Source organism: Cyanistes caeruleus, chromosome 3 (assembly GCF_971803275.1).
Source record: "Cyanistes caeruleus chromosome 3, bCyaCae1.hap1.1, whole genome shotgun sequence".
In the NCBI taxonomy this organism is placed as follows: Eukaryota; Metazoa; Chordata; class Aves; order Passeriformes; family Paridae; genus Cyanistes; species Cyanistes caeruleus.
Window position 1 is genome coordinate 66126983 of NC_141703.1, and position 16498 is coordinate 66143480.

The following is a 16498-nucleotide window of genomic DNA, read 5'->3' on the forward strand; positions in this document are numbered from 1 at the left end:
AATAGTTCAGATATTTAATCAGTAAGAGGACTGAAAAGCTTAAAGATTCTATTCAGTATCATCTGGAAAACAAGGTTTCCAGTGCATGATATTTTTTGCACAACATAAGAATACCTAAAAGGAAATCCATTCAAGATTAACAGAAGTGTCTACACAAATGGAACTGCTCAGAGAAGCAATAACATTATTCAGTGTATTCATTCCTCCCATCTGCCTCAGGAAAATTAGGTTTTAAGATCATAGTTATTTATTTTTTTTATCCTTAGAAAAATCAAAGTTCTGTTATCAGGTATTAAAGGTAATCTGCAAAAGGAAAGAGAAAAAAAAAAAGAGTTCATATTACTCTATAAAGTAGAAGGATGCCAAAAGCATCCCCCTCTATTTGCTGCAACCCCAGAGAGATTTTCATATTCTCAACCCTTGACTGAAGTTGTGGTATCCTTGAAGAGAGCTCTTCTCTCAAGTGTTTTTGTTTCTTTTAGAAAGAAAAAAAGACTATAGCCAGATATTTCAAAGGAGTTTAATTTAAATATCAGTTGCTCTGAGTAAGGATTCATTTCTCAATGGAAACCAATCTCCATTGTCAACAGGTTCCTTCACGACAGAGAATCCCACTACTACTATTAAAAATTATTTAAAAAGAAGGTCTAGTCTTCCTTCTACAGGTCATAAGAAAAGGCATGAATTCAGTTAAATTAAGTAGTTTCTTACTAAAAAACCTTCCAAAATGAGAAAAATTTTTACTGACAAATAGTCATCCAAAATATTCAACCTCTACAATCTATAGTCTGTTTATTGAGTAGCTACTTGTCTCTACTTTCTTTTATACTTAAAGAGGGATTAATTGGTATTTATCACATAAACATCCTCTACTGCAGAGCACTAGAAAAGTTAGCTCATTTCAATTCTAAACTACAGTTATAAAACAGTATTGAGGCTAATTATTAATTTATTTAAGGCTGTGCAAGTCCAATGTGCACTATCAAAGATTATAAATATAGACCAAGAGAAAACACTGTATCTAATAAAGGCCAAGGTTTAATCTTTCCAGGTTTTATTTTGGAACTACAAGAACAGTAACATGAAGATGACTAAAAAACAAAGCACCACTGAAGGTAACAAAACAAAAAACAAAGACAAAATGAGGGTCACAAGAATATTTAAGGACAATACCTGTTGTATTAATCATACTTTTTGGTGTAGCTCCTGTTGCAGCAAATATATTAGGTGTACTACCCGGTGGCAGTCCACTCCCAGCTGTGGCAGCTCCAACGGTGGTAACAGCCAGACTACCTGGAGGGGGCTTCTTCACTGGTACAACCACACTCCTGTGGAAAATGAAACAACAGATTACTAAAATTGCACAACCGAGCCAGGAAGAGGTTTTGATTGTGATGGGTTTAGGCTGTTGTATGATGCCGCTGCTGAGAATAACATAATATTGCAAATTTTCTTAATCTTCCTGAAATGGTGTAAAACTCTGTTAACAGGCCCTAAAACCATACTCCTATCTTTATTCTGCAGCTTCAAGTGACTCCAAAGAACCTAATTTGTCTTCCAGCACCCACAAAATGGAAAGACCACCATCTCGGTATCTTGAGAACACTGCTGTCAACTGCTATATACTGCTATCAATAGAACACTGCATTGTGTTCTAGATTTGCAAAGATAATGTTAGCTGACAGAAATTATGCCAGCAGACTAGAAGTCTATATGCATGCAGTCATAAAGACTGTGAATTTGTTGATCCTCATGAAGTTACCTAAGATAACAATTTTTTTGCCTTTTACCTGCACATTTGAATACAGTAGGTTATTCCTCAGCACCATGAATGTATCAGTCTTTCACAAAGATGACTAAGAAACAATTTTAGATTCAGCCTTCTTTCATCTTAATCAGTAGCACATGATGTACATTAAACAGCAAAAAGGCAACACAATAAATACTTGCTTTCACAGTATTGATATTGCTGAGGTTTAAAAAGCAGTCTTGAGAATTTGAAGCTTTTAAGAAGAGAACATGACTTTCATACAAAAAATCCAACATAATATCAAATATAAGCAGACAACATTGCACTCAGACACATACTTTTTAACCTAATTTGAAATCACACTTTGAGGTTTTTTAAGGTTGAAGACCAAAAGACTTGCTCCTTGGAGACAATATTTTTTCAACACTGGGCAGCTCTCATAGTGGAAGCAATTACATTTACATTTTTTTCTTTTAAATATTTCCATTTATCTCTAAAACCCCCTTGTCCTTAAAAGCCTGTTTCAGTGGCAAACATGAGAGAAAAACAAACCTGAAAGAAAGCATATTTGTATAATATTGAGCAATATATTTTCATAATTGTGTATATTTCTGTTTAAGCAGACACACTCTTTAAAATTAATCATTGTGATATAAAAAGAGCAAGTAGAGGCAATCATTTAGGGTGATGAGGCCACATTTTGCTCAAGAACTTACTTCAGTAACTGTTTTGTTACATTTTTGTGCAAATATGATGGTATATAATGAATCATAGGGTGTGGCACCATGTTTTACAGTGATGTCCTTTGTTCCAATATGTCACCCTGGATTTAAAGACTGGTGGTGACAGTGTATATAACAATCCATAAGCATTTTTTTCTCTCTCTCTTTAGAGGGCTGGCAGTTGAAGTCTGCATTTGGAACACCAGTTTGCCTCCACCCTGAAGCACCTCCTGTTAGAGAGGTAAGCCTAGGCATGTCGATGGGTTTTTGTCTCAGCCCATTTACATTAGAAGCAGATGAGTTTGAACAATGCAATAGCTATTGATTTAGATAAGTGACCCTCAAATAATTGCTTTTGTCTGTAGTTAATAATCTTACAATCACTGCTCATATGAAGTGTTTACATAGCAGCAGCTACAGCTGAACAAAGCTGGGTCTACAGGAGTTAGATTAATCTGCTGCAAAACACCATGAAATTTCCTAGAGTTAGCCCCAATCTACATACAAAGATCTCTATTTCAGTTAATAACTCAATCACATATTTGAGTTTGGGTTATAATACTGAATAAGTACTCAAAAGCAAAGTCCTTGTAGTGTCATAAAAACACAAGAAGAAATTAGAAATTGTTTCTTAAGTGGGAGTGTTTCCCAGTTATATTAATTTCAAAAGGAAACCACTGTCATTACCCACTACCTTTGTAGAGAATTGCAATAGAAAGAGTGAATGAAGAATGAATGGGAGTATTTTTATGTTGGAGCACAAGAAGGAAACACACAGGAGGAAAAGGCATTTTAGAACTGGCCTGTTCTAATGGCACATGGATTATCAGGTCACCAAGACAACAGGCAAATGTGTAACTTCACAAGGTGACCTTGCTGACAAAAACTGTAAAGAGTGATAACTCCAAGATCTTGGGAAGGACAGAGAGGCTGTTGGCAGGTCCATAAAGATAAAAATGGCATATCCAAAACCTGGAAAGAGTGGCCAAAATATGAAGAACATGGGAGATGTGAGGAAGACTTGACAGCTGTCATCCCATGCTCTCCATGTCATTGGAACATATCCTGGACCTTTTATCTGGATACAAGCTAAAAGGATGCCTGGCTGCTGAACAGTCTCCTTAGACACACACTCATTCCAGTGTTCCCAAATGTGAGACAGTGTGAGTGAAAGATATGCATTTTATTTTAAGAAAAACAATTTTTCCCCTCATATAAAGCCAGGTATTAGTATCTGCTAAATTGGCAATACAATCACTGTGGAGGTATTTCCTATTCTCCTGCTACTTTTAGAAAAGATGAAGCTAAATTTTAGGTCTTCCTCCTCATATTTAAACAGTTCAGTGGTTTTTCAGTGTCCAAGACCATATGTGTCAGCTTTATTTCCCAGATGTAATGGGATCAGTTTGATTTGGAAGGGACTCCTAATGAGTGTAGATTAGGACTGAAATAGAGCTTTTAGAGTAAGAAGGACAATCCTTCACAAATCCCACAGATATAATGCTCCACACATGGTTGGCATTGTTTTGTATGTCTAAATCACTGCATTAGAATAGATCAGGTGTTATTAAATAACAAATTATTAAGAGATATCAAGAGAAACCTCTCTACCATTAGAATAGGGAAAATCAGTGAGATGACATCATCCCAGACTGAAAAAAATGAAGCTTTCTGACATGTCATACACGGTGACCTTGTCAAAATGTCTCATTCCTACTGATAAAACAAAATACAGTGAGTGAATACACAATGACATCTAGATGAAGCAGGCAGAAAAGCTGTATGAAAAATACAATAGAGTGGTCAAAAATGTGCAAAACAATAAGAGGGACAGCAGAACAAGAAAGGTGAAAGAGAATGACGGCCCCTCAAGTAAAGAAAGACTTCTTTTAACCAATCTAACTACTCCAGCAGAACATACAGAGCAAATAGGAAAATAAAACAAATTGGACTTATGAAAGAGGTATTATACTTTAGCATAATATGATTTGAAGAATGAATTTACTGTGATAGATGTCTTACATGTATCTGTCAGGCATTCAGGTTTTGCTTTCATGAAGGAACAGAAACCTACAGACTAGAAGAAAAGGTTATATACATTTCTGTATTTTCATTTTAGGCCTCGTTTTGTAAAACGTGTTTGAGACTCCCTGAATATCTTAAACTGGCCCACATTTGCCTGAATCCCATCATCATGGTCTCAAATGATTTCCAATGATTTAGTCAGCAAAAAATTAGTAGTAATTGTCTGTAGCAACTGATTTTATTTCTGTGTTCAATGGGTGGTTTACAATTCTAAATATACCTGTGGCTTCTAATCACTGTTCCTTTACCAGTTTTAAACCTGAGCCTGAAGTCATCATAATTCATATCATGCTTACAATGAGTGTTGTTGATTCAACCCACATACTACTTATGCATTGCTGGTTCATTAAATAACCTCAGCAAATAGATCCAGGGTTCTTCTGGGGTTTAGAAATTTGCATGAAATAACTAGATAGAAAATAATACCATTAATGTATTGAAATGCAAAAAGAGAAAGTGGAAATTAAAAAACCCCACCACTTTCTCAAATTGACTTTATTTAAATATTTAGCTACACAGTGCTGGTGATGGACAAATCAGGTTATGCAGCTCTATATTTTCTCTCTGTAATTCACATTCTGTATTTCTTTTCCATTTTAAAATTTAAAGGCTTTCCAACTTAATCACTGTGGTCAGTATAAAGGTCAGAGATAAGCCTTCAATACTGGATGTCTTGAGCTACCTATCTGAGCAGCAGCAATTAAATTAGAATCACTTTACTCTCTTGTGGGATATGTGAAACCTCTTAAGGCTGAATTAATATTCTTGCTCCTCCTCTCCTCCCCCACAGTAGCAGAAAGCATGAGGATTTTTCAAGCATTCTTCAAAAAGCAGCACAGACTTCAGGCAAGTTTTTCACAGAATTGCTCTGTGTCAAACAGCAACTTCAGAGGTTTCAGAAGAAATCACACTAGAAAGTGGGGGGCAATTTGTCTGCTATATTACATGCTACCTTGTTCGTACAGCTAGATTAACTTAATCTCTGAAAAGAAAGCTTAATATTTATTCTCTGAAAGTTATTTATATTTGCCATATCTCTGTACATATCTAGTCCTCTATGAAACATTTATACTGTTGTTTACCACCTGCTCTTTCTGATTTCACCCCCAGACTCTGACCTGAGCCTGCAACGTTACTATGTGCACTAACAACACATTCTGAATCCTGCTATAAACAACCTTTTATTTGGCTGACTACATTAAGATAAGATTAAGATAAGACACATGTGATACCAAGGAGGAAAGGTTTAACCCAGAATAAACAGCCATGGAGAAAAAAAAAGGAGATTAAAAAATTGTGAGGTATACACATGAGTTGTAGAAGAGATGTGGAGGGCTCACAGAAAGATATAATTGTTGGGACTTATGCAAATGAAATATTAGCACTGAATATCCATGTATTATAGATTCTTTCAATCACTTTGATACCACACATTCACCAAAACCTTGAAATATTAAAGTACATGAAACGATCCTAATCTACTAAACAAAAATTGCTTGTTTCTGACTAGAAGAAAGGAAATCATCTCAGGTGTTGTTTTAAGACAAGGACTTGCAGATCATTGATCCTCACTCTTGGATCAAGCAGAGGAGTAAGTGCTTATTCACAAAGAAACTTCATCCTTTGCATCCAGGATAAATTACCTGAAGCATCTAAAATGTTCTAAAATACTGACAAGAAACAAGGAAAACTTTAAAAGATAAAAAACTAATTATCAAGAAAGATTAATGGTCTTGGCTAAACAGAGAAATGGGAAATACTGGAAGTTTAATAAGTTTAAAAAAGTGAATAGAATCTAAGTGAACATCTGATGTATTAAATGTCAGGAACATCATCAAATATAGAAAAAAAAATCCAAAGAAACAATCAATATGAGGTATAAATAAGTATGGGTGAGGAACCTAATCCTATATGTATGTTTAAAAAAAAAAAAAAAGATAAAAGCCTGTAAACAGTCCTGTGAAAGAAGACAGATAGGGATAAAGAGCAAGACAAAAATGCAGTATAATTCTCATCTATATAGCCAGTGAATTATATTAGAGAGTAGGGAGATGCTGGTTTCTCCTCAGCAACTTCAGGCCACGTACACCTACAGTCCCATGAATATGAAAAGACTCACATTACAGAGGTGATAAGAGGAGTTCTGAAAGAGCTACCTGTGTATAGATTGCTAAATGACAGACATGGGGAATATAATTACAGCTTGATGAAAATCAATGAATTTATTTATAAACAAATAAAATTCTATTTTGGTTGAACTTGAACCTATTCATAAATTTAGGATAATTGTTTTTCTAAACAAACAGCTGAGGTGACAATGAGCTTTCCCTTTGTTTTTTATTATATTTACTAAATAAGTGACTCTAGGAATACAGACAATGCAACTTCAGCCCTCTTCTCTAACAAGAGAACTGAAACCATACCTCATTCTCTGGAGTGTATTTTTACTGCTATCTTAGAAAAATATATTCTAGAGAAGCTGTCAAGTATTTTCTTTGGGCCAGTCTCCACTGCACAAAGATAATGAAAATTACCTTGAGTGAACTGGAACCAGATGAGTCCTTTAATTCCCACACTACTGATTAGGTTTTTCATTCATACACTCACACGCTACTGTGACACCTAAAGTAATGGGGAATGCAGTGCCTAAGAACAGACAATGCCTGTACCTGTCCCTTCTTGATTCATGGGAAAGGTGCTCTATTTTTTTTCAATTATTCGTAATTCACTTTAAAAAGTAACCGTTTTTATTGGGAGAAGACTAAAATGTATTTATACATGACTAATTTTTAATAGGATTTCAGGAAAATCAAATCTATTTTTCAGCAAGCCATAATTTGGAGAATCTAATGACTAACATGAATATGGCATCCTATTTAAATGAGTTAGCAGACTACTGCATGCCAACGACCTCCCAAAGGCAGGAAATCATACAACAAATAGACATTGAACCTCTCTATTTGAACCTTCAGTGCATCATCTCTCACAGTTCTTGTCTTTTCCCATTCTATCATTTACTATAAAAAAAAAAGAAAAAAAAAAAAAGAAAAAATAACATCCCACTGCTGTATTCTAGCAAAACACATAGATTCTCTTAAGTTATCCATCTAAATATAGCATACCTACATAAAATTAAACATATTTCTGAAGACCACCTGTCTCTGTATTAATGAGAAGGACATTTATGAGACCTGACTGGATCTCACAAGTTGTCCACCTCTTCTAGCACCTTTAAAACTGGTTGCAAGGTCCTTCTGTCAGGAGGAAAAAAACCCCAAAAACCTGCAAAAATCAAAACTAAAATACTTCAAAGATGTGTTCTCCAAAATATTCTCAAATACCTTCTAAAGACTTCACCAAGAAGTAAACTAAGCAAGCCTACACTCTTCCCATTTAGGAAATGATAATGGATTAAAATGGACACACATCTTTAATAGCAGTAAAAATAACTGATCTTTTAATTTCTATGAACTCATGATTTTCTGCTTATCTAAGCATTTTTCCCATTGAAATAATTCTAAGAAGAGAAAATATACACGTAAATTACCTCAGTTTGAAAAAATGAGACACAAAGCCACAAGCACTCTCAATTTCAATAATAGCACCTATCTAAGAAATCTCTACTAGAAAAAAAATAGAAATGAACAAGTGTAAGCTTCAAAATGCAAAACTGAGTATAATCACAAAAAAATTCAAAAACCATAATGGTCTAGGTTGCATCTAGTGGGACCAATGCAAATTTACCAACGAAAAAGAAACAAGAAATCCCCAAACCCTAAAAATCAGTAAAAGCGACTGAATTTTGTCAGACAAAAGATGAGAAGGCAAAAAGGTATTATTGGTGAGTTATGCTCCATTAGTCACAAATCTAGGTGAAATAACCCTTTGTGTTTGCTTCTAAAAATGTCAACCTGGATGCCATTTTCAAAAAATTCGGTCTGACGTTAAAAGACATGTCATAACTTTGAGGATCCAGGCTTCTGTGTCCCAGAAATCTGTTTATATAGCTCATAATGTAATTACAGCTACCTTAAGACAGATGAGGCAGAAGGCAGCAATATATTGAAAACTAATTGAAAAATGCAGTTGTCCAGAAGCACTTGTGGGGAAGAGGTCTCTGAAAAGCTGCTCAAAGCTTCAGAGTTTGAAGTGAAATTTTTGATGTTGTCACTCTCAATCTATTGAAGAGCTGACAGACAATCAAACCCGTCTGGCTGCCTGGCAGCTCATTTTGCTGGCAGGTGGCAAACAATTAGACACACCAATTTGTGCCTCCTGATGACATTAAAGCATGAAACTAAGTTGTATGCAGGGCCTAGTGATTTGTGTGAAAGCATTTCAAAAATAATACTCTTTGCCGTGGCAACTCATTTCAGACTGCCACCTCCCATTACGGCTTTGAGTGGTGAAGACGACAGACTTGAGTTACGTGCGGCGCAAGGCCGCTTCTGTTCAATCCGTCATCAGCGCCCCCCGAGACCTCAATCCCCTCCTTTCATCAATATCACCTCATCATTTACATTTGATAGCACTTGAACTGCTGCATACATTAGCTACACACAGCTCCCATTTGATAAAACATGCTGGGCACTTTTTCTGCTTTTATGTTTCATTTACAACTGCGCAAATTCCACGGGAGAATAGGCGGTAGCCTGTTACAAAATAACTCTTACAGACACATTAGCAATGTGTAATTAGAAGAACATGGGGAGCAAAACATGTCGTAGTAAATGCTAAAATACAGTTCTTAATTTCAAGATCTTTACAGGAGTTTACTGTACATGGTGTTTACCTTCATCCGTGATCACAATTAAAGAAAATTACTTCAACTGTGTTCTTTTGCTAGGCACTCAGACATCCAAATGCAAAAAAAGCCCCAAAAAACAAAAAAACTAGCCTCATAAGGACTAAGGGATATCTTCAGATTAATGTGAAAAATACATTTCTCTAACCTAGATTTGCTTATAAATATGGAATCACTGTGCTTATTTTATAAAACCTGAAAGAAATAGAACCTGACAAAACAATACCCTCCGTTGCTCATGGTTCTCCTCAGGGACAATAAAGATGACCAACAGCCACATTGCTCTGTGAAGTACCAAAAGCTGCATAAACTACAGCAACACAAGAGCCTACAGAAATATGCTTTATAGGCATAGTTTTAGCTTTAAAAAAAACAACAAAAACAAACCAGTTTATCTTATTTAACTGTTATTTTATATTAGTAAACACAATTTCATTTACATGAGCAAGTATGGAAAGACAATCCTGCTGTATTTTTTTTTTTTTTTTCACTTTTCCAAATTATTGGGATACTACAGGAAATAAAATGTTCAGAAATCACCACTAGGTAAAATTCATGCTGCTTTCTCAATTAATACTTAAATTTCTTCAGCTACTGTTTCAATATACTATTCAAGTTTTTTTTCCCCCTAACCCTTGTTTCATCCCCCATGAAAAGTTATAGGATCAGGATCTGAATCTGCTCCACCTTTGTAATTTGGAAAAGTAACACCATGACCATCCAAGGATTGTCACAGTGGTCAAGTAAGTACTCTGGAAATATGAAAAGTCTGCACAGAGGAATACTTGCTTGAATAGAGGGCATCATTCAATAATAGACCCATGAAGTGTAACCAGTCAGTTGAGGTCCTGTGGGCTACATCTGTATTTTTATCAAGATACCCACAGTTCAAAAACATTTATTTAGTTGTATAAAAGAATGCAACATTTCCCATTCTGCTGGACTTGCCTGAACCTGTCATTTTTCCCTTCATAGCTGTTGGTTATACTAAAAATCATCATCTACCTCATTAACCAAAATCAGACAGCAGGATCATTTATTTAAGAGGAAAAAAAAATAACCCACCAAAAAATTATGTAAAGTATTTTGTCTAAAAATTAGACAATTAACACCCATTAACACTTTCTTTTTTTCTGAAGAAGTGAACGATTCCAAAGGCTGACATATACAATGTAGGCTACTAAGATACAAACAGAGTGGTGCAATTTGTACAGGAAATAATGAAACTTGATCAGCAGAGTAACAGGTCAGGGAAAAAACAAACCACTAAACTCATTAGCTGCTAAACTTATTAAGTATGAAATATCTATCAAAATTTATAAGCCCTAGACATGAGGCACCTCTTAAATAATTTCATAATTCTATATTGTCTACTACTACTACAAATGATGTTCAAGAGGTACAAGCAGTCACATTGTTGCAGGAGCAATTAAATGGAGGTGTTCCCATTAAATAAAGGTTATGGCCAACCAAATGCAGACCCTTGGAGTTCTTAATGCTTTCTTATGGAGCTATAATTTAGAAATGCAGAGTAAAATCCATGTCTTCAATCACCTTGATGTCAAGTTCCCTCTAACAGTGACAAAGACATCTCATGAGGTGATGTGCTCCTTTTAATTTAGGTGTCTGGCATTTTGTGAATCAACCAGAGCCCTCTGGATGAAATATTTTTCTTATTAACCCAGGTAGAAATTTAGATAAAGTAACCTTTTTTGTTGATCACGGTTAAAGTGTGATTATTTCTATATGTAGCATGATGTTTTATACTGCTTAAAGTACAAGAATGCATTCTGGAATAAAGTGGTTTCTCATAGAGGATAAGGAAAAATTCCTAACTGTATAGGTAGAAAAAAAAAAAAAATTCACTTCTTATTGAAATCAATCTAAAATGAAAATATGCAGATTGATGAACTAAAAAAAAATAAAAAATCATCTTAATAAAAAAGCTCTTTAAATGAGCTTTCTCTAAAAAAGTCTTAAGACCTAAAAATACTATTAAAAAGGGATATATTCATTGCTTCTAAAGTATATTTCACCTTTCCTATCTTGATAAAATCGTCTTTCTTACAACAGATACTATGTGATTGTTAATTGAATTATTTTAGAAAAGCAGCCTTAGTACTTACATAAAAAACATTAGGGTGTGCTGTAAATACAGAATTTTTTTCCAAATAAATCACAATATAACTATTTTCTGCCTTATTTATTTCCTTCAGTATTTTATCTCCTGTAACTGCCTGATAAACTAATATATTAGGTTTTCAAGACATGTCTTAAATTATCTTCAAGTCTTGATTCTATTTTTAACATTTTAAAAACATTTTTATGAAGAAACTGAAAGGATGGAAAAGACAACCACATCAACACTCACAAGACTTAGGTCTAAACTCTCAGTGGATGGGACTAACCTTCTGGAAAGATGCTGAGAACTGCACAACATCACAATTTCTATGCTCAGGATAACTGAGAGGGACTGGACTTTTAAAGGCAAGTATACTAATTAGAAACTAGGAAGATACAGCCCAAGAAACAAAAGACTCTTCATGGAAATGTTCATGAATTTAGTTTTAAGCACTAACTTTTGAGCTTTAACAACTTCTGTTTTTTAAAGACCTAAAAGGAAACTGGTTTCTACCATGACCAAGAAAACAATTTGCCATGGTCAAAGCATTTCAGTACCAGAAAACAGTTCAGTGATGGATCCAATTTAGATTTAAGCCTTTGAAAGAATATTCAGCTGAATTTCTGCACAATCTGTTCTTTATCAGCAGATATTACCCCTCCTCCTTCTCACTAAAATGCTGTTTTAAAGAAAAAAAAGATTTTATTGCACATGTATTTCTTTGCAACAGGCTTGTTTTCCAAGTACTTCATAGAGTTTTATTCACTGACAGAGAAAAACAAGGTGAATTACTTTTGTCTACACTACGTGATCTGTTGGTAATGCAGAAAGGGCAACACAGTGCAGTTGTTTTTAACATTCTTTAATACAAACCAAAAGTAGAATAACCTTCCTGAAGAAATAAAAGCCCTTGAAACTTCTGAATTACATCAATATAAAATAACGAGTCTAACTATATACCTGTCAAATGAGTGAAACTGCATGGGAAGAATAGCCTGAGCTTCTCTCTTCAGTGCAGGATCTGGGTAAGGGATTGGATCCGGGCCACATTCTGCAATTTCAACAGGGGCTGCCACAAGACTTTTCAGTATTTCCTTGACATTGATTCCTTTACTTTGGCTGATACTGGATATTGAAGATGCAGGTTTCAGAATTTCACTGGGGCTTTCTGTTAAGCTCTCCTGAGATTTCTTCACTTCTGAAGACAAAGTAGACAACAGCTCACTCATAGCATCAGGACCTGTGCTGGTCTCTAAGTCTGTCCCATTCAAAATACTGGGCATCTGTTCATCTCCAATTCCAGAATCTGTGTGAGGAATAGAACTTTCCAGCTGAATATCTTCAACCGGTGTTGGTGTTTCTTTATCTTTGATATTTTCTGGAAATACAGTTGGTGTCTCTGCAGCAAAATAGAGATTATGAACAAAATTTAGTTTGGTATTTTCCCCTAAAAATATGATCATAAGGTTTTATATGACAGAAATGTGTTAGAAAGACCACATATCATGGTATTTTACCATGTACCCTAAAAACTCGTTCTACATAGAAAACATTTTCCCTTCAACAGCTGTTTGGCATGTAGACAGGCTTGGAAAAGTGAGCCCAAAATCACATTATACAAACTCAGTGACATTTAGAAACTACAGCCCACTACTCACATAGTAATCAAACAGCAAAATACTGCCAGCAAAAAAAAACCATTAAAAATTATAACCTATCAACTGAAGAATTGTTTGACCCTTGTGTCTACTAGAAGGCAAAATTGCAATAATTTATGCTTTCAGTTAACTTTAAAATTTATTCTTTTGTATTGGTGTCATTAAATATTAAGCTTCAATTCAAAAGATAACTGCTAGACTATTTGTTTGCTTTGTGTTTTGTTTAAAATGTGTATTACACACATTTCTACACACATATCATTGCACTGAATACAGATTAATTTATACATGAAAAATAAAGTGTTATTCTTGACTTTTTAGATACCTCTTCTTTTCCCACAGAACGTAAAATTCTGTAATTCAGGAACAAATTAATGAACAAAATAACTATAGCTTCATAGAGATAGGCAAGTGAAATCTGCTGAGTTTGGAACATTTCCAGATTGAAAAGGATTCTACAACATCTTGTAACCGAGAAGACCGTACTTCTATTAATTACTTCAGTGAAACAGATTGAAAATCTTTATTAAATAAGAATAATTCGCTATGCTTAGACAAAAGTCTAGAGTTGTGAGAAATTTATACATTCATACTTTTGTTTAGAGAAAAACAAACTGGGTATTTTTTTTTTTACAAAATGTTTTTTAAGTTTATTTTAAAACTACATTATTTTCATTAATTACTTGTCTTGATTATAAAATTTAGTTGTACTGTGTATGAAATAAGAACACTATTTTATTGGCTCTGATATAGTGGTTTAGATATTACAGGAAATATTTTATCATGTATTTGAATGAAGCTCTGTTACCAAAAAAAATGTACTTCAGAAATGTAACTTTAATAACAATCTCATAACTCACTATTGATTTTTGGTACAGTCAGGTAAAAAATACATATTTAGCATATGGGCATAAGTGGGGGTACATGCATCTGCACATAAAAAAAAAATCTGTAAGAGATTATTTATGTGTTTGAACTAATGGTCATGTAAACCTCTGCTTATTTACAAGTATTAAGAAAGAACAGAAGAGGCTTTTAAAAAGTTGAAGGAGAATCAGCCATTATAAAGGAGCATTGTTTTCTTCTTTTAACAGCCATAAACACTGAAGCCACATCCTCCTCCTTTTTCTCTTAAGTGCCTTAAACACATCTTATCAAATAGATATGAGCTCTTCTTTGTGAAGCAGGAAGTAAAAACTGGATTTATGAACTGCATCAAATGCATTTAGCATCTGCCAGGTCAGGAAGCAAAAAGATCCGTATCTACTTAGTACTGCCTATATTTGGCACAGAAAGACATCTGATCCACAGAATGATCCTAATGAATTTTCTGCTTGTCTCTTTAAACTCCATCCATACAAAGACAACACCTCTCAACTGAAGGGAAGATTATACTGGGACAGCCAGTAAAGCAGGTTGTTGCCCATGAAATGTATGGTGAATAAAATGGCATAAGGCTCCATTATTATGGAAATGAAAAGGGGGCACTGAAAAAAGACGATGGTCCACTACATGGTGAAACTAGGTCACACCCAACCTCAATTTTCATTAAGGTCAACAGTGCTGAACAGAAAACTAAAGACAGAAAACCTGACAGAAATACAGTTGTGGAAACTCAACTACCTTGAGTAAACCAGAAGAAAGATTTTAAAATCTGTTGGAATGAACTGACTCCAAGCCAATTTTGAAAGAAACATCCATGATATTACCATGCATGATATTACTGGTCTAGTAGCCGAAATTCTGGCACTTTTGCCAAACAGATGACTGGAGATAGTAACACATCACTAGAGAAAACCATACAAGGATTCTCTTTTTAAGAGACAGGAAAAAAATTAGCTGGACAACTGCAAGCCTTCAACAGAAAGCAAGATTTCAGGATTTTTTTTGGAGTAAAGAATAGTAATGGAATGCAATGAGATTAAAAAAATTATTTTCTTAAGTGAGTTTTTAAATACCTATACTTCAGAGAAAGTAAGGGTCAATTTAGTAAATTCAATAAAGCTGGGGTTGTCACAACAGATTGTAATTTAGTCATGAGACCCTGAAAATTATTAGAATGTGGGAAAAGAAACTGGATAAGAAGGAGCCATCAGTTACTTTCAAGCAAAAAGAAAAAAAACTCATCAGACTGAGAGAAACTACTATGGGAGCTATTTTGTTCAAATTTTTAATAGGTTTCAGGTGAAAAAAAACATTGTGGTGAAATTTGCTGATGACAAAATTATGAAGTACAACTGATGGTCACAGAAGCACAATTATAAGAAGGTATTATGGCAGAATTGAAAATTACATTTAATAATGGAAAGCTTTGTATCTAGAGAAGATCACAGAGCTTCCCATTATAAATGGAATTCATCTTCTGTAAATGTCTGAAGAGGAGAACTTGGATACACCAATTACTTGGTAACTATTTAGCTACCAATACAATGTTCTCACAGAAAAGGCAAATGTGGCTCCAAACTTTTTGGAATAAGTAGTTCCTGTGACAGCTAAGCATTAACAGCATTAGAGAAGGCTCTGGAAGGATTCATTATGGAATACTGTGTACACATTTATATTTGAGAAATCTGCAAGTGCCACTATGGAGATGCACAGCAATCTACTGTTGCAGAAATGAGTTTGGCTGACATAGTCTGGCCAAACTAATACTGAGAAGTTATACAACAAGCTGTAGATGAAAACTAAAAAAAAAAAAAAAAAAAAAAAAAAGGCAGGGTTGGCATGAGAAAAACACTGCAAAACCACAATATACATTTTAGTTTGCAAAGTGACAGTCATCGATATATAACTAAGGTTATGGAGAAGTTTTCCAATCAGCATAGCAAGTTAAAAAAAATAGAACTAATTTTGAGATGCTGTAAATAGAACTGTACTTGATTACTCAGCAGGTGACTTGCAAACCTTTGTTCCCAAACGAAAATAAAATGCTGGGAGGCCTACATCATTTGACCCTAAAAATGGAAGTAAAATTATATATTTGTGGGCAAAACATTTCAATATGACATACTATTAAGCTACATACATAATGCTAACTGAAAGGATTTAGGGCAAAAATACTAAAGGGAGTTGTTCTATATTCGGGAAATTGTATGGATACTTGATTTCCACAAAAATCAGATTTGTATCTTTACTTTTCTTACTGCGCCTCCAATACTTAATACAAATATGCTGCATGAAAGCAATTCAGCTCAGTCTGATTTATCACATAGAATAACAATATCTAAAAACTACTAAGTGCACTAGTGCATTAACCCTCATTTTTAAAACATCAAACAAGCTAAATGAATAATGGTTTAAAATATTTGTTTTTGTGTCTTCAGAAAAAATAAATTCAAAACTGATAAGACTTCTTAA

The 16498-nt window shown here is 34.4% G+C and overlaps 1 protein-coding gene across 19 annotated transcripts in view; it reads right to left on the minus strand.

The window, feature by feature from the left end:
• The window catches only part of NBEA (neurobeachin), a 460255-nt gene that overhangs the window by 272814 nt on the left and 170943 nt on the right, over positions 1 to 16498 (minus strand). For 10 of the 19 annotated variants that reach the window (XM_086881590.1, XM_086881589.1, XM_086881579.1 and 7 more), the window contains 2 exons: positions 12444 to 12882; positions 1174 to 1328 (listed from right to left, as the gene is read on the minus strand). In XM_086881590.1, coding sequence (XP_086737716.1) covers positions 1174 to 1328; positions 12444 to 12882 — 594 coding nt within the window. The remainder of the gene's footprint in view (positions 1 to 1173; positions 1329 to 12443; positions 12883 to 16498) is intronic. The other 9 variants (XM_086881592.1, XM_086881582.1, XM_086881588.1 and 6 more) reach the window with 1 other exon arrangement.